A 22854-nucleotide genomic window follows, 5' to 3' on the forward strand; every position below is an offset into this window, starting at 1 on the left:
TGATGGAATACCTCTTACCACAAGACGTGACATGAAACGATCAAGAGAGCCATCAACCTTATATTTTACTCAATACACCCATTTGTATCCAATGATGTTTTGAGAGTGGTTAGGGGGACTACATATCCATTTTCATGTTGATTATCATCATTATTAGAGAACAGTTTTGGGAGAAATTTTTATATGTTCCGGGTACACCACGTGAATGGTGTACCATCCAATAAACATAGGACATGTGGAATTATTGTCCAACTTATTGCATTTCTTTTTATGACATGTGGCGGGCTGTATTGGAAATATTCCATATGTCCTCCGTCTATTGGATGGTACACCAGCCACGTGGTGTACCCGGAACACTCAAAAATTACTCCAATTTTGGACATCAACCCCATAGAGCAAGAGCAGATAAGCCCAACATGCCCAATAAATTAAGCTCTTCCATCATACTTAAGAGTCATTCTATAGCGAGGGCCTTATATATGGCTCTTAGATAGGGATGACAATGGGTCAAATCAAGGGTGGGTATGCCATCACCATCCTCATTACGCATTTTTTCCCAATCCTTGCCTTCATATCTGCAATCTTCAAATCGGGGATTCCCCATCCCCGCCTTCATTGGGGAACAGGTTCCCCGACTCGCTCCATTATGAAAAAGTAAAAATAAAAAGCTACTTTGTTAAACGAGAGGAAAAAAAACATTATTAGCACAAGATATGTATTAATTTCATTTTTATTAACTAAAAATCTAGACCAGTTAAAAAAAATTAATACATGTCATAACTACATGTTCAAGACATGATCATCAGTATAGAAGTAGCACCACCATCATACATCTTAATAATATAATTATATGTTAAAATAAATTACATATATGTATATATTCTAAACGGGGAGGGTTCAGGTTTGGGATTAAAAAATCATCCCCGCCCTTCCCCGAATACCATACTCGAAAAATTCCCCTAACCCGTCCTCATAACTATTTTTTTATCCTTCATACCCGGCATTAGGGTCGAATCTCTATGAAGACCCTTACCTGTGGGAAAATTGTCAACCCTACCCTTAGGTGAGGTCTTATCTTTTAACCGTTGGTTTAGGCTAACCAATTTGATCCAACGGCTAACCAATTTGATCTGACGGCTAAGAGATAGAGTCTCACCTAAGAGCCATATATAAGGCTCTCACTATAGAAATCTTGATCCAGTTAAAAAGGAGTTGGGCTCCACGTTAAATAAGGAATTTGCCAAATGTAACCCTTTTTTCCTATTTTCTTGGGTACACTATTGTACTAAGTATATAGGCAGTATTCATCGTGTTGGATTGGTGGATACTCCAATCACTCAATGCTTTTAAAGCCCATCCAATGATGAATACTGCCTATGTACTTAGCACATAAATATACCCATGAAAATTAGCTTTTTTCCTTTAATTTTCTACGAATCAATGCTAACACTAGACTTGGCAAACACTCATTTTCATGGTTTTGAAATCCACTTTATTTTTTTTTTGGTTTGCTTTTGCTTTAGTATTTAAATAAGGAAAATACTTCCCTCCTTACCAGGTAAGTAGTAGCTCTTACATTTCTACCAATAGTAGTGTGACATGTGTGCATAATTTTTGTGTGTGTATTTTGAATGAATTATTTTTGAATATGTGTCAATCTGTAATTCGCAGGAAGGAAGAGTACCTCCTTATTGGTAAAGAGACAAATAATATCCTTTAAATAAATTTAGTGACTAATTGAAGTTTAAGAGAAAGGCTATACACGTTTTCTTCTGCTGAGAATTGAGGGAAGGGAACATTTAAAAGCAAAATCAGGCCAATCAATATTATTGTCGAGGAATATGTTACATGTACAAAAAAAGGTTCAATTTTCAAATATTTAAAATATTGCATGTGCGTTATATAATGGTCATTGTACATAATAATATAAGCTTTGAAAATTGAAATAAAGGGAAAATTGCAATAATAATTATGAGTACTTTGAATATGCACGGCTCTGTGTTGGAAGGGTGTGAATGAAATTTGAAAATGGTAGGTAGAGAGAGGCTGAGTTGGCCACCCTTTTGCTAGACAAACAAACATGGGGTGGCTCTGACGGCGGTGGCAAGCTCCATTATTTTGGTGTAAACTACAAGAAAAGAAGCAATTGGGAATCAATGGTTGTTCAAACTTTGAAACATTGTGTTGGTATACTCATGCACGTCAAGACATAACCACACATGATTATGCTTACTTGTTTGCCTTGGAAATTATTCTCCAGCGAATATAGCAAAATTTCACTATTCTAATTGTATGCTTTTAAGTCTGAAATACATTATTCTGAAGTATCAAAGAAATGTTGATAAGTGCTCTTAATGAAATTTAATATAATTGAGCTCTCGACTCACTCTAAAGTAGAAATTTAGTTCGGTGTAACAATCATACTTGTTAGAGATTCGAACTTGGACATCTTCCAACTTTTAACATTACATTTGTTATTGATTTTTTGCACAAAATTAGTATGATATTGCGTTATAATAATTATGAGCAACACCTTCTTAGTGAAATATCATATCTAAGCAATGTTGCTCATGAGTCTCCAATAGTAGTAGCAAACTAAACACTTCAAATTAAATTTTGTTGACCTATATGACAATTTGAAAAGTTTTATTTGCTACTTTAATAATTTATACCCCAACAAACTCTTCAATTCAATTAATGAACTGTTATGGAAAAGAACGAAAATACAAAAAATTGTCTATGTATTTATTATCCGAAAATAACAATGCATGTTTTTTAACATTTTCAAGATATGTCTTGTTTTTCCAAAGTAAAATTAAATGTTTTGAAGAGCAAAGATCAAACACCCGAGACACCATCACAAACCCTAGCCTCTTCTCTCCCAAAAAACCCTCTACAACCGTTTTCGCTATATTGTCTTGATGAAATTGATGGTATATAAACCAACCAAGTTGGCCAAGCATTTGTGTTTTCTTTTGTTGATAAATTTTAGGATTGAATTCATAATTTTGCCAAAAAAGTCACTAGTCACAAATGACTAATACAAACTAGCCATAAAATGGCCATTATAATTATAGAAAAATCTAACATCAAAATTAAGACAATCTTGTGCTCCTTCACTAACGATCACGTGAGATTGAAGAAACTTTCTGACATGGGCATCCCAATTAAAATTGCAAATTCATAACAATAAAAAACAGATAAAGCTCGAAAGAATCAATACATAGCGAAGCATTTGTTTTGGTAGCTTATGGTTGCTTGAGCTCCATTGATCCAGTTTAAACAAATTTGAGTCTTGTTATAGATCAAGTGAACCAAAAAATAGAGCTGAATGAATTTGATTCATTACAACAGTAATATGTCTCATTCTTTGTACATAAAATATAATTATTAATTGGATGATGTACAAACAGTAAGCCTGAAAAAGAACATATCAACCACCAATAATTTATTGAAAGAAAAACAAACCATGATCCCACAGATGACAAGATCAGAAGCTAAATATTTATGCCATTGGTGTAACAAACAGTCTATGGTTGCATAAAAGCAAATATTGAATTGTTTTTTTTTTTGGTAACAAAATATTGAATTGTTCAATTTCTGCTTCTTGGGCCTACATCGTATGCAAAGTGTAAAGGGTTAGGGGATTAGGGGGTTAGGGGGTTAGGGGTAGTTATGTCATTCAATATTCGGAACGACTCAATGAGTATGAGACCCTGACTTTCTCCGCCAGACTCATCTGTGACCTCAAACCCTATATATAGCGTACATCTCCCTACAAATACTCAGAAGATATAGACCTAGATACTAGTGCAGCACAGTAGAGAGATAGAGAGATAGAGAGATAGAGAGTGAGTGAGTGAGAGAGAAGCAAAACTATGGTCAAAGAAACCCCACCACCTATTTCTTCTCTAAACAGTAGTGGAGAGGGTGAGCTGTACATATCAGTGGCATAAGCATCTCTCTCTGAGTCTCTCTGTCTCTGATGATATAGCTGGAGATGGAGGGAGAGAGAGAGAGAGAGAGAGAGAGAGAGCCTTAGCCTTGTATTGTAGTTTGTCCATGTTGAATGAGTAAATACTAAATAGTAAATACACATTCATTATGGTCATAAGTATCAAAAGCTATCCTGAAAAAGAAAAGAAAAGAAAAGAAAAGCCCATTTCTTTTTTTATTTTTGAAACTTTATTGCTTTCTTTTGGTATATAGTAACAACAAACACCAGTGCTTTGCCAGATTTGTGTAGAGAGATCAGAGATAGAGAGATCCTTCAATATATCGCTTTCCCTTCTCTGATTCTCACGAAAGACAGCGACACTTCCTCTCCCTTCTCCCCCTTTTTTCTCTCCTACTCCTTTTAACACAAACCCTTCTTGATTTTTGCATCACTCTTTCATTTCTCTTAATTTTATTTCATTATTTTTATAAATCTTATTTAATTCTTTCTGGGTTTTGTCTATATTTTTGGTTTCTTTCTTTTAATACATAATCACAAACTTCACAGTGCGGCTGCTGATCATGGTTGAAGCACGGATTTACTTTTCCCTGAAGTTGTAAGGACGTTTCGATGGAGGTTCTATTATTAGTAAGTCTCAAAGTCTTTTAGACTGTCTCTCATTCCATGCCCACATGATATATGTGTTAATTTGCTTCGTTTTTTCAGAAGTTGGTCCTTTGTCACATGTGCCATTATCACCTTGTTCCCTCTGCAATCTCTAAAAAAGGTCCCTAATTTGAGGCCTTTGACAGCCAAACACTTATGATGGCTGCTTAAAACCTACCATCTTTTACTAATTTTGAATTGTGATGGTAGCGGCTTCGACATTTTTATGCAAGCTATTAGACCATCTTTATTTATAGTTTTTTTTTTTTGGGGTCAGGAAGAGTAATTCATAGGGGATGAATATATGATGATGTGATGTTCTTGGGTGGTTCTGAGTCTGTGGTTTGTAATGGGTTTTCTTTTACTTAGGGTTAGGGTTCATGCAATAAATTATAATTTACTTTGAGATCATGGTTTTCTAACGCTATGTATAATATATGTTCCTTTGGCTATAAAAGAAAAATAACAAGTGTTACTTTAATTACCGATGGCGAAATGAATAGAAAGGAAAGGAGTTTCTCACTTTTATAAATTATCTGTGGTTTGGTTCTTATGTGTAAGTGGAAACAAAAGAGAAGGAGAGAATTCCAGTCTTGGAGTCTTGGACTTACAAGTCATGGACAATCGGAATTGATGCAAATTTCTGGTAATTTGTAAAATTTCTACACCTTTATGGGAGTACGTATCAGAATGTCCCCATTAGTACATATGTTATTACCGGCGGTAAGATCAGATGGATTAAGGGAGCTGTATATCAGGACTCTATAGAGTAAAGTTATTAATTCATGATTATGTCAATAATATATAGGCTACATTTTATTTTGGCATCCATTTTCAAAATTTCCCTTGAATATGCTATAATCTATTTAGAATTTTAGATCGATTTGAGTATTTCTGCTTTCAAGAATAATGCTATAAAATTTCAGTAATAATTTTCAATTTAATATGTTTGAACATAAATTCAAACCAAGCAAGCACTAATCAATACCATATGATCACAGTATTTTATTTGTCCTTTGCTTTTTATCATTTTCTTTAGACATCAAATTGAGTAAAGGAAACCTTAATGATATTTTGGCCTTTGTTGTTTCCCCCTTCTGAATTAGCATATGCGATGTTTAGTTCCAATTCTTCATTGAATTATGGTTTGATGCCGATGGAGCATCGATATCATTAGAATAGAATAACGTTTATTATGTATTCTTAGAGATGATTTAAGTGAGCTTTCTTCAGTCCACTCATGGAAGGGCAAAGGGTTTGGATTAGCTGCCGACTCATTCATTCAAACACAGTAGAAAAGGGGGTTGATGTTTCTACTGCGAATGTGTGAATGATGCGGGAGATAAATTTCATCCTTTTCTTCTCTGTGCTTGGACTGAAGGGAGCTCCCTTTTATTGTCTTCTTTGTTATATTTGCCATTAAATACCTTGCTATTTCTATTAATTATGTTTTCGTGAGTAATATGTATTTTCCCCGAGTCATCTTTTGTTTCTTATACATTAATGAGTGAAGTAGATTGTGCTGCCTTTTCTATTGTTGCTGACTGAAGGGTCGAAGTTGAACCATCGTTTTGATTGTTTTGAATCTACCTTAAAACATCTATTTGGGTTGCTTTTTTATATATTAATTTCTTTGCAGGGCACCAAACTGGATTTTAGTTGAAGTTTGGCAACAAACTGTACCATTTTTATTGTGTATATATATCTATTTTGGCCGGTACCAGGAAATAAAGGGGAAGGGAAAAGATGATGATGAGCTCATGAAATTAGCTGGAGAGGGAACAATTATTTCCTTCACTGAGCAAAATGATTGTGATCTGTGTTTTAGGAGAGGGAGAGACACTTACATGAAATAGGGATAACACTATTATGCTATCCTCGACTTATCACGGTATGTCACGCGTGATAAATTTTCCACATGGCAGACTGTAATCATACAAGTTTTTCTGGTGTGGGGTTTTAGAGATTGTTAATTTTAGTAAAAACTAGAGAATTAAAAGAGAACGTACAAAGTGAGGTCGCACTAGAAAAACAATAAAGTGAAAGTGCTTTTATGTTTATGGTTGGGGAAAATTGAGTGAGAAACATGGAGGCTGTGGTTGGTTGTCTTTATTGGTTTGGCCATGTTTGGGAAGTGGATATAATTAGAAGCAGATTTTGTGGCATGCATTGATAATTAAGTAGCCCGTGCGTTTTGGCCTCATGTCTACGTCTGTGTACTCAAGTGGGGCTAAAAACGCAGTCTCAGATCAGTCTCGGTCTCTCAGAACCAGAGGTTGGAACTTGGAGCTACCTATCTATCTATATATAGACTATACATGCCATGTCTATTTCTACCCACCCTTCATGCTTCCTTGGCATTCGTGAACCCTCTACATACATCATATGTATCACACACCGTATAATTACTTAAACAACCCCACAGTCTCTCCTTTTTACTTTTGTGGCATAATGTCTCAGCAAAAATCTGATTCTCTTTCAATATGAGTTAGGCAAGAGGTGAGATTAGTTGGTTAGGGCATTAGGGCAGTGGGATTATCCTCTTGCACCAATGTTCGAATCCTCTTCTTCATTGTTTAGATTATCACTTGTATTTGAGATAAAAAGATCTGATTCTTTAAAAGATTATGAGAAGTTATTTGCTTCTATTTTATGGAGCTCAAAACCCCCCACTTGGTTTTTTTTTTTTGGTATGGTTATATGATCTGTACGTGTGTGTATGAAGATCTGAAGTGAATTAAAATAAGCAGTTCATTGGGTGTCGATAATGGAAGTACACAAAAAAAGATATTGGAAGTACGCTTGAAGTAGATTTTTAATTGTATTTGTCGAGTAATGAGCCTGTGTTATGGTGTTTGATTACTTTATTAAGGTGAGGTTAATTAATATTCTTCTTCCATATGGGGGGGTGTTGCCATGTTGTCTGATCCTCTCTATTTTATTTTGCGTTGATGTCATTCTAAGAAATCTGTGTAATTGCTAATGCTGTAATGGGTGAAAACCCTACTAGACGACAACTGGTCTTATTTTGCTTTTCTTATTAGGGCTTATTAGGGCTTCTTTGGAAGTCCAACTGCCCACATCTACCTAGTTCATTTACAAGATAGGCAAGGAGGGAATATGCCACATTACCAATAAAAAAAAAGGTCAAGTTCAATAGAATGATGCTGCCTCAAATCTGCAAGAGAAGAACCCTTGCATTTGTTATGTTAATGGAATTAATTAGTCCAGGGTTTTATCTGGGTAAGCTCGTATATTTTATGAGAACTGAAACGATGCATGATTTTATGCTTGATGACTGCTATTGGACCCGAAAGCTTAAACTCGTATCGACTCCGAAAGATTAAAGTGTAAAGAAATGAAGCGCCAATGTATGTCAAGGACAAACAATTCCAACCCTTAGCGCACCACGCTGCAAGTGTACAAATGTTTATATACTTTTTTGTTTTATATTTCTTATAATATCTCCCAAGAGCTTGTAGATGAGAGAGAGAGAGAGAGAGAGAGAGAGAGAGAGAGAATTAAGATATTGAGTCATTGACATGTGAATTAAGATGGAGGTGGTCCTGCCCTCAAAAGTTATAAACCCCTGGTGAGTGAAAATGATAGATATATGGCACACTGGTCCCTCCTCTACAATGAAATTCCCCCACTAAAGAGGTGGCTGTGAGTTTGCCATATCATATCATGTTGACATGTTATCTAGATCTGTGGAGAAAAGTACCACCAGTTGAATAAGTTAACCTAAAATTTGAATGCACTTGAGGAATCTCAGATACCTTGGGCTTGTGTTGTTTAATCATTAATGTGTGCACTTGGTTTTTGTCATTGGACGGTTAAGTATCTGCTTAGAACAGTACACGACCCTTGATATAAAATTATTATGTATAAGATTGAGGGAAGGAGCCAGTCATCTTCAGGCGAGAAGTGGCTTTCACTAGGAATAAGTGCTTTTTGTCTGCTTTTCACTTGCCCTCTTTTAACAACTGATGAGTCTTTTGATGCTGCTGCTGCTGCTGCTGCATTATGAAAACTCATAACCAAATGCTCCAACCAAAAAAGAATAAAAGTAAAACCCTACAACCCTTTTCTGAATTTTTTTTTTCTCTTTTTCTTTATTTTCCTTGGTTTTTAAATGAAGTCCAAAAGGGAGCATACATAGATGAACAGAAATGAAGACATAGTACATTAACATGAAAACATAATTAAAATTGTCTCTCAACTGGTACAAGGGCAGATAATAACATAGAAGCACAGACATGTAAAAAAAGAGAACACACAGAACCAGTCCACTTCTCTAAGTTCAACTCACAGCTGCAGAGCCAAGTTAGGCTGCTGAGAGTCCTCCAGCAAAGATATAAAAGATGGAGAAGTAGGCTCCTTTTGGTACCATTGATGAGTTGTAGCTCTTTCATGGGTGCCAATTTCATTGTACAATGGGGGCTTCATTATTCCCTGAGCTGATGACACAAGCTCTTGTTCTTTCCTCATAAACATACCATTTGCCAATGGCCCGTGATCCTCACCAAGCTTCACTTTCATACTTGGAAAACTACCGATTTCTTGCATACTTCGCGCTGTACCGGGATGGTTCCATTGAGCCAGCTGACCTGCCTGTGCAGAGTTAGCTACATAGTTATTCAGTGAAGATAGCTGACCTGCCTGTGCTGAGCTTGCTGCATAGTTATTTAGTTGAGAAAGATGACCTGCCTGTGCTGAGCTAGCTGCATAATTGTTATTCAGTTTTGAGCCAAAATCATTAAAGGAAGTTTGTGCCTGACTCAAACTTGACAACTTTGGAGCTGGTGAAGGCATGTAAGATGATGGCCTCAAATAGGTGTTGCTTCTAGACATTATCTCTAGCAGCCTTGACTGATTGGAGTGATATGCAGTTATAGACAACTGAGCTTGCTGAAGCAGCTGGATTCCTAGGTTGTTAGGTTTGGCTAACATATCCACAGTCCTAAACTTTATGCTGTTGTTTGAGGTCCCAGGACTACTCAAATCTCTAACGACACGAATATGCGATTCTAACCGAACCTTGCTGTTTTGATTTTGAGGAGCTCTGCCTTCCATGTTACTTCCCTGAAGTCCTATGCCAGTGGTAAGACCAGGGATGTTCATGTTTTTGTTAATATCAATGGCCATCTGTTCATGCAAAGCTTTGTTATAAGTGTCTTTTCCCTCGGCTACCTGAAGAATCATTTTCCCTTTTGGGTCATTGAGATTGCTCTCCGTGCCTAATCTGGATGTGCCAGGAACAATCATATTTCCCTTGTAAGCACCCTCATTGATACATATGCCAGCTCTGGCCGGGGCATATCTTCGTGCAGAAGCATCACCATGAAAATATGAAACATTAGCATCCCTTGGGAAGTTATATAGGGAATTATGTTGCATTTGAGTCGTTTGGCTGGTATTAACAACAGCAGGATGACCAGGTACCCCTGGGGCAGATAGGGTGGAAGCCGGATAATATGGGGTCTGGACTGGAGGGGTTGTCTGAGACTGGCAATTTGGAGCTTCAATAAGACTTTCTAACTTCCTCTGGGCAACCATTTGAGCTGTTGGCCCCAAATCTTTAATAAACCGCATGAGACTTTCTCTATATCCAAAACCAGCATCAATCTACAATGTCAAGAAGCAATCTAGTTATATATCTCAACTTATACACAAGTTTGGCAAAAATTATTGTTTGAACCTATCATACATAACCTCCTTCTCATAAACTTCAGAAGTAAATAATCTCAAAGTTCAAGCATACTATACTCAGATTGGTGGGCCAATTTTGATTTTCAAACACTTTTATAAAGTTCCATAACCATTTAATAAATGCTATCCCTGATTTGATGTATATAAGATTGGCAGCAAAAGCACCTTCCATAACAGTTAACACAAGCAGAGAAAGAGGTAGGATACAGAACAAGCTGCCACACTCTTCCGGTTATGGAACAAAGTGCAGGCCAAGTAAAAGTCTGTTTTTCTTTGCATATGAAACATATCAGTGAATAAGTTACACAAAATCTTTGTTGGTGAGCAACTAACATGCTGTGCATCCTTATGCAGGTGAGGTTATATCATGGTATTTAACATCTGTTAGACCAAGTTCTCGTGTAAGCAGGATGTATGGTAACTTACATGAAAAAGTGATTTGGGGGCATTGTAGACAGTTGAGAATAAAGATTCATCGTCATTGGAAGGCCTCCAATAAGTTTGACGCTGCTGAGTTTCGACTAAATTTGAATTCCTACTATCTCTCAATCCTGTGCAAAGCAAGGGAAAATGAACCAAGTTAGCTTCCTTTTCAATCCATGCATGGCTGATGATGGAAACTCTTCCAAATATCTTCCAAGTATGCTGTTCTAGTTATCATCCAATCAAGAGTTGATAAACTATAGCAGTAAGTTCAATGATAACATCTATGGCAAGAAGAGGTAAGCCTTCAGAAGAACAATGTTGCAACTTAGTGTGTTTTTTCCCCTTTACCAGGGTTCGAATCTGTTTTTCTTCTTTTGACACTGCCTGGCGTAGCATGCTTTCTGCATAAACCTCTGGCTTCACTCTGGGGCTTCCTATCAGGGCATCTTCTTTTCAGCGAGTTTTCTAACAGAAAACGTTCAGGATCTGTTTTCAGATCCCTGAAAAGCTCGTCAGCTAGTTCTTGTAAGCGCTGAGCCTGGAAAGCATTATGTTAGCATTCACAAAGAAAACTAAGATAGATAACAATTGATATGCATGTACTCTTGTATCATCATGTCAAATAAATGAGCCCACCTGGAAGTGATATACGGTAGCTGATGAGTTGAAGTGCTTTGCATTTTTGGATACCAGAATCGCATCATGCTGTTAATTCAAAGGAATGAAAAATCAGTTAATACTTCATAAAATGTTCTACAACATAATATCAAAATTTCAATAAATTTTCTGTCCTTCCTCACTTCTCTCATTAACATATCTGCCTGCACATAGTTTCACCACTTACAAATAAAACTTGGTGCAATTTAAACACAAAAGAGATGATAATTTTTTCCTTCTCCTGAATGCAATAACAAGAAGAAGAAAGAATAAGAGAGCAAGGAGGAAAAGTGTTTATATGGGAGTGAACCTCAAATTCTTCCAAGTTGTTGTACATTCCTTCATGTAGTTTTGCCCTCATGGTGCCAAAATCCATTGGCTCTTTGATAATTGAGTAATAGGACCTCACCTTAGAAAGCAAGAAACAGATCATTGTTTTTTAATCAGAAAGGAAGCAGAACATCTGTAACAAAAAAAGATTAGAAACCAGAATATAGAACTAACCTGTTGAGGGTCAACAGGCTGTGCAAATATACCAAATACGTCTCTCCTATGTAAAGCAGAATGATTAGGATAAAAAACCATATATCACGTAAATAATACACGTCCTTAAAATAATTTTCTAGCTAGTAATTCAGACAATGAAATTGATTAACTTATGATTAAAGGAAAAATGAAAAGAAAAACGCACTCAAACCTTTGCAGCGTATCAAGGATGAACTCAAATATGCGTTTTTGTGGCACTTGCTCATCAGATGACAGATTTTCTGCTTCATCTAATTAATATGAACAATAACTAAGTTACCACATTCAGAAATCTAAATGATTAGGGTGTTAAAATCACTTGACTTCAGTTAACATCTATGTTATATAACAAGAACAGGCTCACCGTTCATGATCGAATTGTCTTCTTGTTCTTGGTCTTCACCATCCTGCATGCAATTCAAAATGAAAAAAAAAAGCATCAAACACTGAAGCTGCAAGTTATGGTAAGAACCCTGAAGCTCAAATCAGCATCCCAAGATAAACTAGAGGTCCAATTTATATATGCACGTGCACACACACATATATACATGTAAGAGCAAGGCAGGGACAGAGGGACCTGTTGAGATGATAGGCCAACATCTTTAAGTCTTTTGCGCTTGCGGCCTCTCTTGGCAGCAGAAGCTGCTGCTCTTGCTGTAACATGAGCCTGATTCTGACCATTCTCTCCAACGACGTTGTCACCGGATTTGGAGAATTCATTGTTCCTCTTCACCTCATTCAATGCCGATATTCGGGCACTCTTCCTTCTCCCTCCAACTACTTCACTTCCCTCCCACATTTTATACACCCCTGTAATATCAACCCATGTTTATAATTTTCTGCTACTATTACCATATCAGCTTTTGTAGCAAGTTTTACTTTCCATGTTACTGCCATTAAAAATTACTCCATAGAAAAGAAAGAAAGAAAGAACACGAGAAAAATAGCTTACCTGAAGTGAAGTTAGAACTAAAACCACTCTGCTTATAAACGTCTAATTGAGTAGAAATAAAATAAGGACATCATACAGGACTTACTATTGACCATTGTTTTGACCCTTTGGGGGGATGGGGCGGAAAACAAAAGACTCAATTTTGGTAATTCTGCAAATACATTGTAACGGCTGCACCCACATCAGCACCAGCAAATTTACAGCTCATCTCTGATGCCTCTTACTTACTTTGCTAGAATTACCACAAAAAGAAGGCAAGAAAGAAGATTTGCAAGGTGACCATATTTCTATCTTTTCCATCAAGCAAAAATGGGCCAAACCACATTTCCATTTTATGTTAACACCACATGCAGAAGGGTAATGACTATGATAAGCCTACGTAGACCATATGGTAGGGATCGGTCATATTCTGTCAATTCACAAGAGACTTTGAATTGATCTAACACGTTGTGTTTGCAGAAGCGTGCCACTATTAGGATTGCAAAATCTCCGTTAGTTCCCCCCTTTTCCGTTTGATGGCAGACGTAATTTTTGTATTTTGAGTTCTATTTTTTGGGTGTTCCATGAAAAACAAAAATCACTGTAATTAAAATAAAAGAATGACATGGACAGGAAAGCTTGCCAGAGGGACCTTAGAAACTCGAAAGAAAATTGTTCAAAAACATAGTAAAATTGCAGTTATGGACACAGATCCTATATGGAAGGTAGATTTGAGCAAAGAATAGATGTCTAATAAGCAGATAAAGCAGCACTTCTGGTAGAAGCAAATGAGAGAGTACAGTAAAATACCAAATGAACACTTCCTCTTGTCAAAAAGGGAAAATTGAAAGCAGCTCAATACCCTACAACTCTTTCAAAACTGGCAAAATCCTCATAACATCTCCATTTCAAGGGTCTTCATCAAGTACTAACATACATTCAAGGCACACTCTCAGAGTCAAGGGATCAAGAGTCTTTCCACAGATAAATTTATAAGCCAGGTACTCTTGTCGGTGACCGGGTTAGGTGCTCGGGTTAGCGTTACATGCAACGAGCATTGTGACAACTGTACGGTGATCAAATTCTCCATTTATAAGTGCCAGTAACTTCCCAATTTGTTCAACATGCATTTGTTACGCCAGATTTGGCACGATGCTAATGCATGGCAATGTCGTTTTCGATACGATAAAAGTACATGTAAGCTAAATTACATTCTACTCCATAACCACAATAAAGAACAATAAATACACACAATGCTCGGCACAGTTTGCGCAGAAAGGTAGAAGTTTATAAACATAAATTACCAAAACTCTCTGATTTACAAATTGTGCATGAATAAATGGAACTGAAAGCACAAAACCAATTGCATTGGATACAAATAGTGCATAAGTGATACAATTGAGAAGATGTCCTGCTTGACTAAAACATAGAACAAAAAAGTTTCTTCAATCCTTCCTACATTGATGCATAAAAGGGAAGAATTGCATTCAATCCTATGCAGCAGCAGATAGTTAAGAAGCTGCTTCTGCTATCAGTAAGCTACTTTACACAATTGCTTCCGCTGTTTGTAGGCTGCCCCAGTAACAAAGAGCATGCTTCTCAAAGCTAAGGTGGCTTCTGTACAATTTATCAGAAGGTACAGCCAGTACCAAACTGGCCTACAAGCATCACATTCTTGTTTGAGTAATCAACCAGTACCTACCTCATCACAGAAGCACGTCCTTGGAACTTAAAGACATATGAAAGGGAACTGAGATTAGTCAAGTGAGGATCATACAAGGATCTTATGGCAAAAAACACATGCCATTTATCAATCTTTCAAGCGCAACTGAGAACATTGCTTACTCCAAAGTGCATTGATAAACGTATAATTCAATATCCAAGGTGGCTAATAGAATACCGGAAGGCAGACAGAAAAGCAACTTCTTAAGCCACTCTTTCTTATTTTTGGAGGGAGAGAGTGATGGAGGAATGGGAACAACATTCACGCCCCCAATTTGACGCTGGAATCAAGTGCATCAATTGTGTTATTTTGCTGTCCCCAGAGCTGTGCATATCTCCCCGCCTTAGACAAGAGAACATCATGGGGCCCCTGCTCAACTACTTTCCCGTTCTCCAGAACTATTATCTGAGAATTGATTTGGCAAGACACAGAGTAAGATATTGCAACATAATAAAAGGAATAGGAAAAGATAAAGGAATAGTAGGATATGGGTAGAACATCAAAGGCTTTGATAAGGGTTAGTCAATACTACAAGAGATTTAATAACTCAGAGTTCAATAGATGGCAGAAATTGCTCTCTCAATGCATTTGGTATCTACGAATGAAAAGGTATGTATATGGTAGAAGAGAGTTTGTTGATTTCACCAAATAGAAACTCATACAACACTCTTTGTGCATAAACTGAGCCAAAGAATGAATTAGAAAGCAATAGATGTTCAGGTAAAAAACAGAGGTGGTAAGTTGACATAGAAAAACATTAAAAAATGAAGGAGAAGAAACACAGGGGTGGAAGAATGTTACCTCATCGCACTGCATTGCAGTGGTTAGCCTATGGGCAATGAAAATTGAAGTTCGATTAGTTGCCAAGGACTTCAATGCATTTAATATTTCCGCTTCCGTGGTGCTATCTAGTGCACTTGTAGCTTCATCACATAACCTGTGGGTGTCAAATAAAAAATAATAATCATAAAATGCTCAGGATATATTCGATTGCTGTGGCCTACTTTCTCCTAAAAGATTTAATTCATTAGCAAGTCAAGGATAACTTTGAAATTATCCACAGATACAAAATCGCAGACAGCATGAACAAATAGAAAAAAAATGACGGAGGAAAGATGAGAACGGTTACAGAATTGGAGGTGCTTTCAAGAATGCACGAGCCAGTGCCACGCGCTGTTTCTCACCACCACTTAACTGCACAGAATTATCATCATACTCTTCAGAATTCAATAGTCCACCGAAGAAAATTGACAAACAGTTGCAATTCCTTTTTTCCCCTTTTTCTTCGGTCAGCATGTTACACGGTTGATCATTACAAATAATTTAAAAAAGACAGTACAAAGAACTGACTTTGCAGGAGGTAGATGTGCAACAATTTAATACATGCAGTACCCCAACCCAGCCTAGCTCTTAAAGAGGGATGTTTAGCCCACTATTAAAGCAAACAAATTACTTAGTAAATAGCATATTCAGTCTTCTCACCTTGAGCCCTCGTTCCCCCACAACAGTAGAATACCTGTCAGGGAATTTCATGATAGTGTCATGTATTGCTGCACGACGAGCAGCATCATACACCTAAACAGAATAACCATTAGGCCAAGAAAATAGCATAGTAGAATCAACAGTGCGCAATACTAGTCTATCGCATACCTCTTCTTTTGTTGCTGAAAGACGACCATAATGAATGTTATGAAATATTGTGTCATTGAAAAGTACCTGCCAATGAAGCACAAGTTATTTCCTTATCAAGATGTTACTATTTACGACCAACAAGATCCCAAAAGGCAACCTCTCAGTTTGCAGTAGCACCAACTAAAACGAGAAACAAAACAAAATTTACTTAAACTTACTGTATCTTGGGGCACAACGCCAATAGACTTCCGTACACTCTCAAGTGTCAGATCCCGAATATCTTGACCATCTATCTTTATCTGTGAATGACAAAAATTATGATCTTCAATAGGAAGAATGTCCATGTGAAGTGTAAACTACAAACATAATATAATGGTAAGCTATGGGTTTTTATTAAATTGTTCCTGGTGGTGGTGCTGGGAATACAGACTGATTTTCGGTTCATAACAATTAAGTATATTAAGAAAAACAAGAAAATTGGAGTTAACAAACTAATTATTATGCCCGCATTATGAAATTGCATCCTAGAGGAGGTTGAATGGGGCATAACAACTTTTTCTTCTCAACGGTCAACTCGCTTGCCCTCATTATTTTTCAGGAATATTGCAGATTAAAATTTATATTAACTTCAGACATGTTTTAAGCTGATGAGTAGATCGACAGAAAGTCACCTATTATACTTTCACCATCATAAAGTTTGTCTAACTGATTAGAAATTGCAACCAGCACAAAGATTTTCAGCAATGATGCAATAAGCAAGGCAAAACCTGTTAGGTGATTACCACTCATGACTAGAACCATCAAGATTAGACTCCAACGCTAAGATAGCTACATGCTTTATAAATTAAGCCCGTATTGTACCAATAGATAATTACAAAAAACAGGATCAGTTGTCTTACACTTCCAGAATGTGTGTCAAAAAACCTGAAGAGCAATCTGAGAATGGTTGACTTGCCTGCAAACAGATGCCAATTCAATATATTCATGATGATCCAAGAATATTGAATAAAGAACAGATATGCTGCATCATGCAATACTAATAATAATTAATACAAAAAATAAAAACAATTAGATATGCATGGGCATCACTTGCTTATCCTAATAACTTCCAGACTAACATTAAGCAAAAACACCAGAACTGTGGTAGAACCATGTCTCCACAACAGCGCCCAAAAAACATTAATATCTGGTATTTCATGTCAAACAATAAATGAATTTAAAAAGGAAAGGAATTTTGAATCAAGGGAAGACGCCAAGACACAAAGAGGAAATCCTGACAAGCCTTACCACTTCCGCTGGTTCCAACAATAGCCACACTCTTCCCAGCAGGTACAACAAATGATATCCCATCAAGAATCTTTCTTTCTGTCAGATAACTGTACAAACAGAAAACGGATGTAGTGCATCAGCAATGGATTACATAAATTACACAGTAAAAATAATATCACATTTGATAAATGTTAATTTAAATTTGCCACATATGGATCACATCTATAGTCCAAAAAAACGTTTTTTTAACATCATGCTAGCTACAGACTACTATAAAAGTACTAGATGATATATTAATGATAGAACAGCCAGAGAGAGGAAGGCCGCCTCAGAAGGGGAGGCAAGCAAAGCCTTCACCTTGGCCCGCCAAATTTAAGTCTTCTTCTTCAGCGAGGTTTTTTTTCCTTAAAGACCCTAAATAGCAAAAGAAACAAGTCTTCTGACTCTCAGCCTCTCCCATGCTATTGACACAAAATAGCATTTGATTTCAGAAAATTAAGAGCTTTTTATATAAAAAATCAATGGTCTTGAAATGCTCCATTAACACTATAAGGACAGCAAGAGAAGCATCAACCACCTGAAATGTACGTTGTCATATTGAATGCTCCCCCCACTTAATTTCAGATGCTTTGCATCATCTTTGTCACCAATTTCGGCCCTTTCCTATGATAAATAACAACAAATAAAGTAAAAGCAGATAAAGAAAAGGCCAATTCAACAATGTATTATGAAAAACCACCATCAAAATAGCTTGCATGACAAAACTATATCAACCTTAAAAGTTTTATAACTACAAACCAAAATGTAAATAAATTAAGAGTAGAGTGCGTATGTCCTTGTTTCTTCATTAAAGAGGTTCAAAAATAAATAGATAATAGATTTTGTCCATTACAACAAAAAAGCATAGATTTTGTGACAGTGAAAAAGTGAATAGAATTATCGCGTGGTCCAATATTAGTCCCTTGATTCAAGCCATGTAAAAGAGGTCAGTGTAATTTGAAAATAAATATAACAAGACGCACACATCACTGAAAACCAGATTGCAAGAAAACTGTGAAGTTCCTATATTTACCTCCAGTAACTGAAACAGAGATTTCATGTCAACAAGACTCTGTATAGTCTCACGATAAACACTACCGAGGAAATTGAGTGGAAGCGATAGCTGGAATAGAAGCCCATTCACCATGACCTGTATATTGGGTTCAACCATAATTTGTATGACTATCAGTGAGTCACTTTGCAAACAGGATTTTTTCAAAAAGACTTCAAAACATGAGAATCCCAAGGCAAATTACCAAATCACCAACTGTCATATTGCCACTCATAATACCATTTGAACACAGCACCATAGCAGTTGATAGAGCCGTGCTAAATATAATATTTTGGCCGAAGTTCAGAAAAGCAAGACTGCGTTGTGTTTTTAAGGCAGCATCTTCATACCCTGAAAGATAGAATAATCACAAGCAACAGAAGCACCATTAAGAAACAATGAAAATAACCTTCTGATGTAAAAACCACAATTATCAATGTCAAACTAACAAAAAAATATTTCAAGGAGAAACATACAAATCCAATACCACACGAAGAACTACCACACACAGGACATTCCATAAAGTAAAATAAAAGTTGGTTTGGTGGAAGGCCACCTGAGGTTACCATGCAAACTCATAAATGCATGAAACAGAAGGGAGAATTAAGGCTGACTGATACCAAAGACACCAACTTTTGAACACTAACTGACGTAGCAGTATTTCATTTGTTTTCTATCTGGGTCCACCTTGGAACTTAATTATTCACCGCAAATAAGAAGTTGCCACATCAATTGTTGTCTCTAGTATCATTGCATATAAATACATATTTATACAATTGAAAATAATGTTTTCAATCATGCTATGATAAATAAAAAAAGTAAAATAATTTTAAAAAATTAGAATGAAAAGTTTCAAAATAGCTTGTGCACAAGTCAAATTCAGTTCTTGTTCGGTGAACCAACCAGTCACTCCTCTAGCTGAAGTATAAGACCCCTTTTTTTTTGTGCCCAATGATCATTAATTTTCAAAACAATGAAAAAAACTAAAGTAATTATCACCTATTTCTTTGACCACATATGGCAAGAAAAGCCATTCTAAATTATTAAGCAAAGAACACAATAAATTTTTTTTTAACTTCAAAATAATTGAAGTTAATTCATAGTCTTGAACAATTTCACTGGAAGACAGAGAGTAAAGCCCCACAATGAACATTTTGTATGATATGAAGGTCTGACCTCTCCTTCCTCTCTCTCAACACACACAAATACATGCTGTATGCATTTGACCCAAATGACCAGAACGTGCATTGACCCGAATGACCCGAACGTGCATTTGACCTGAATGACCCGAACGTGCATTTGACCTGAATGACCCGAACGTGCATTTGGCGTGGATGTTATATGACAGATACATACATATGCACATGTAAAATCATCTGAAACACAACCCAACCTAAATTGGAAATTGGTCTTGATCCAAATGTCCCGGAAATACATGTTTCAGCACTATAGAGTATGCACATGCGAGCACCAAACGTGGCATGATAATTTATCAGCAAGATAATAGAAGCTTTTACAAGTTTGTGTATCACGAACTAGTGGGTTTAATTCATATTAGTTTCCAGAACAATGTATTAGTTCAGGATTAACAAACTATAAACTGTGATAAGACCAAAACAACTTACTCTTTAAGTACTCATCATATTTACTGGCTTCATAAGCTTCGTTATTGAAATATTTTACAGTCTGTATAAATACAACAGCATCAGATGATGAAACGAGAGAAAAATAATTTGAATAATGGAGATGGAAGGCATCAAATTTTGCATAAAGTGAGTAGAAGATATACAAAGTACATCACCTTACCTCGTAATTAATAAGTGAATCAATTGCCCTTGTACTAGCATCATTATCAGCCTTATTCATGGCCTTCCTAAACTTAGTCCTCCACTGTTAAGACAAGGAAATCATTAATTCAAAATTCGCAACACAAAAACTATCAGCAGCTTAATAAACGGGTAAATATATAGCTAAAAAAAATTGAAATGGATCAAAATGATTAACTAGTATGATTCAGACACCTTTATTTTTTTTAACAAGTCATTCCTAAGAAACTATAAACAAAGAATTGGCAAGAGACACGATACCTGTGTGACAGTCAATGTAAATGCCACATATGCAGCAACTGATAGTGAAGTGATCCATGCAAAAGGTGCTCCAAATTTGTAAGCCAGTATACCTGAAACCATAGATATCTGGAAAGGCACATGTCAAATCTGTTAAATTTGTTTAGTAACAAGAAACAAAAGCAAGATGGAACCCTCGACCTTGCTTCGCACTACATTACTAAGTCCAGCCAGTGTCTTTACACACATCAAAATAGCTCAACAATAATCTAAGGTACAGATCCATACCTCTAAAATGGTGGGCACAACATTGAACACCATAGACGACAGAATAAAATTTATTGCACGGCTACCACGGTCAATTATCCTATTTAGTGCGCCGGTTTCTCGACTGAAATTACATTAGCCACATGATAATGCAAAAGTTAGAGTGCAACTAATAGCTCAAAATCAACTATATTGAAAAGGCTTTTATTGTAAACTAATATCTCCCCAAATGACAACAAAATCATGTATTCAAGCATGTTAAGAAGCCACAACATACTGGCACGTCGTCTGCAACTAATAAATACATTCTAAACAAACATGGAAAGGAATATATATGAATACCTAAGATGATACCGAAGATCAAGGTCATGCAAATGAGAGAAGACCTGCAAAAGTTTAAATTGCATATGTCACAAAGAAGATTTTAGGACATAAGGCATCTTTTTTTCTTAGAGATTAACAAGCATGTTCAATATGAAACCAAGAAGAATTTGCAATATGACTTAGAACATGGTTAAGGTGTTTATGCGGCTTGGATATTCGATAAAAGACATTTTGGGAGTGCCATACCTTCCTAGACACTGATCGGATTGTTCGCAGTGCTACTTTAGAAAACACAGCAGTCCGTAATTCTGCACAATACAATTTTGAAGAACTTTAGAAATGGGCAAGAACCCAATTCCGAATTTCAATACATGAACATGTTATTGAAGCATGAATATCCAAAGGAATGGTATGAGCAAGCAATTACTTCATGCGTAGTACCGTTGAAAGCAGAAGCACCCGTGCGTGCAAGCCCATATCCAATTAAAACCGAAACAGGAGTTGCAAAAAGAGCCAACTGGGTTGAATTGGCGGCAGTGAAAGAAGCAAGTGCGGTAGCATTGCCAGTAGCTGAGCTCAACCAATCCACAGCAAGCTTGAAGAGGAAAGGCACTTGAACATTGAGAACCTTAGCCCCAACCAAGAAGCCCAAGGCCGCAATGACCCTGATACGGAATTCATAGTTATCTTTCATCCACAAGTAACTTGCGAGAGTTCGGAAGATCTTAACGTTCGTAATCTGTTCGACGGAAGTTCCCTTAGAAACTGGAGGAGTTGGATTTCTCAGGTCCGGCGATGTAGAGAACCACGAGCGGCCATCTGGCGGGGCAGGAGCTGATGAGGCATCGGAGAGGAAAGCGTTGACATGGAAAGGGAGTCTTAATGTTGGAAGCACGCTGTTCGAAGTCAAAGTTTTTGGAAGGAGAATTGGGTTTCCATGGAAGGCGGTTCTGGTGCTAAAGGAATTTGCTTTGAAGCTGCGATGGGGTCTAAGTTGGAAGAGAAGCCCGCTGGCTCTGTACCACTTCGATGCGGTAGGACCCAGCATTCTTCTTTCTTCTTCTTCTTCTTCGGCCCAATGAACTAGTTCATACGAAGACTGAAAACCCTAATTCAGCAACTTCAAATTTTGTGGGTTTTATACTGGGAGGGAAGGATGTACGAGGACAGAGGGAAGGGAAAGGGGGCGAAAAGTCGATCTGTGTTAAATATTATTTCATAATTTCAGAACAGAGAGTATAGTACTAGCATTTGCCTTGCTCGCTTGAAGTTATGTTTGGGAGGGTTCAAGTTTTGGGGTACAAACCCCGTTCGTGTTACAATTCATTATGTTATATATGTTCAATTTATTTGCCCTCAAATTTCTTGTTCAACACATTTCAATTGCTTTTCAAATAGTGCTTGCCTTAGTTGACCTTATTCAATGAATCAAGGGTATATAGGAATTTGAAAAGCGTAAATAACCCTGAACCCTAAATAAAATACCAATGAAGGTTGGTAAGAGTGGAAGGGGCTCTGATCGCTTAAGCAAGTGGTCTCGGGTTTGAGCCCTTGTGGATGCAGAAAACTTACTTGGGAGAGGTCCCTGCATGTGCGCCCGATAGTACCTCAGAGGATTAAGCTTGGGCC

General features: G+C 36.9%; 2 protein-coding genes across 2 annotated transcripts; both read right to left on the bottom strand.

Annotated features, from left to right (window-relative positions):
• Window positions 1-8766: 8766 nt before the first annotated feature.
• On the bottom strand, window positions 8767-13821 carry LOC110750774 (uncharacterized). The gene is made up of 10 exons (XM_088254308.1): window positions 13665-13821; window positions 12501-12733; window positions 12288-12330; window positions 12096-12174; window positions 11903-11948; window positions 11709-11807; window positions 11378-11446; window positions 11090-11279; window positions 10742-10866; window positions 8767-10231 (listed from the first exon to the last, which is right to left on the bottom strand). The coding sequence occupies exons 2-10, from the start codon at window positions 12720-12722 to the stop codon at window positions 8912-8914; spliced, it is 2193 nt and encodes a 730-aa protein (XP_088110434.1). The 5' UTR covers window positions 12723-12733; window positions 13665-13821; the 3' UTR covers window positions 8767-8911.
• A 375-nt stretch (window positions 13822-14196) lies between these two features.
• Window positions 14197-22540, bottom strand: ABCB25 (ABC transporter of the mitochondrion 3). The gene is made up of 18 exons (XM_088255244.1): window positions 21667-22540; window positions 21472-21533; window positions 21244-21287; window positions 20923-21025; window positions 20656-20763; window positions 20375-20458; window positions 20194-20254; window positions 18774-18919; window positions 18551-18667; window positions 18056-18141; window positions 17497-17585; window positions 17109-17164; window positions 16428-16508; window positions 16228-16293; window positions 16060-16152; window positions 15707-15771; window positions 15379-15514; window positions 14197-14982 (listed from the first exon to the last, which is right to left on the bottom strand). Exons 1-18 carry the CDS (start codon window positions 22271-22273, stop codon window positions 14839-14841), a joined length of 2148 nt encoding a protein of 715 aa, XP_088111370.1. The 5' UTR covers window positions 22274-22540; the 3' UTR covers window positions 14197-14838.
• Between the last annotated feature and the right edge of the window lie 314 nt (window positions 22541-22854).

Source organism: Prunus avium, chromosome 6 (genome assembly GCF_965620075.1).
Source record: "Prunus avium chromosome 6, drPruAviu1.hap1.1, whole genome shotgun sequence".
NCBI lineage: Eukaryota > Viridiplantae > Streptophyta > Magnoliopsida > Rosales > Rosaceae > Prunus > Prunus avium.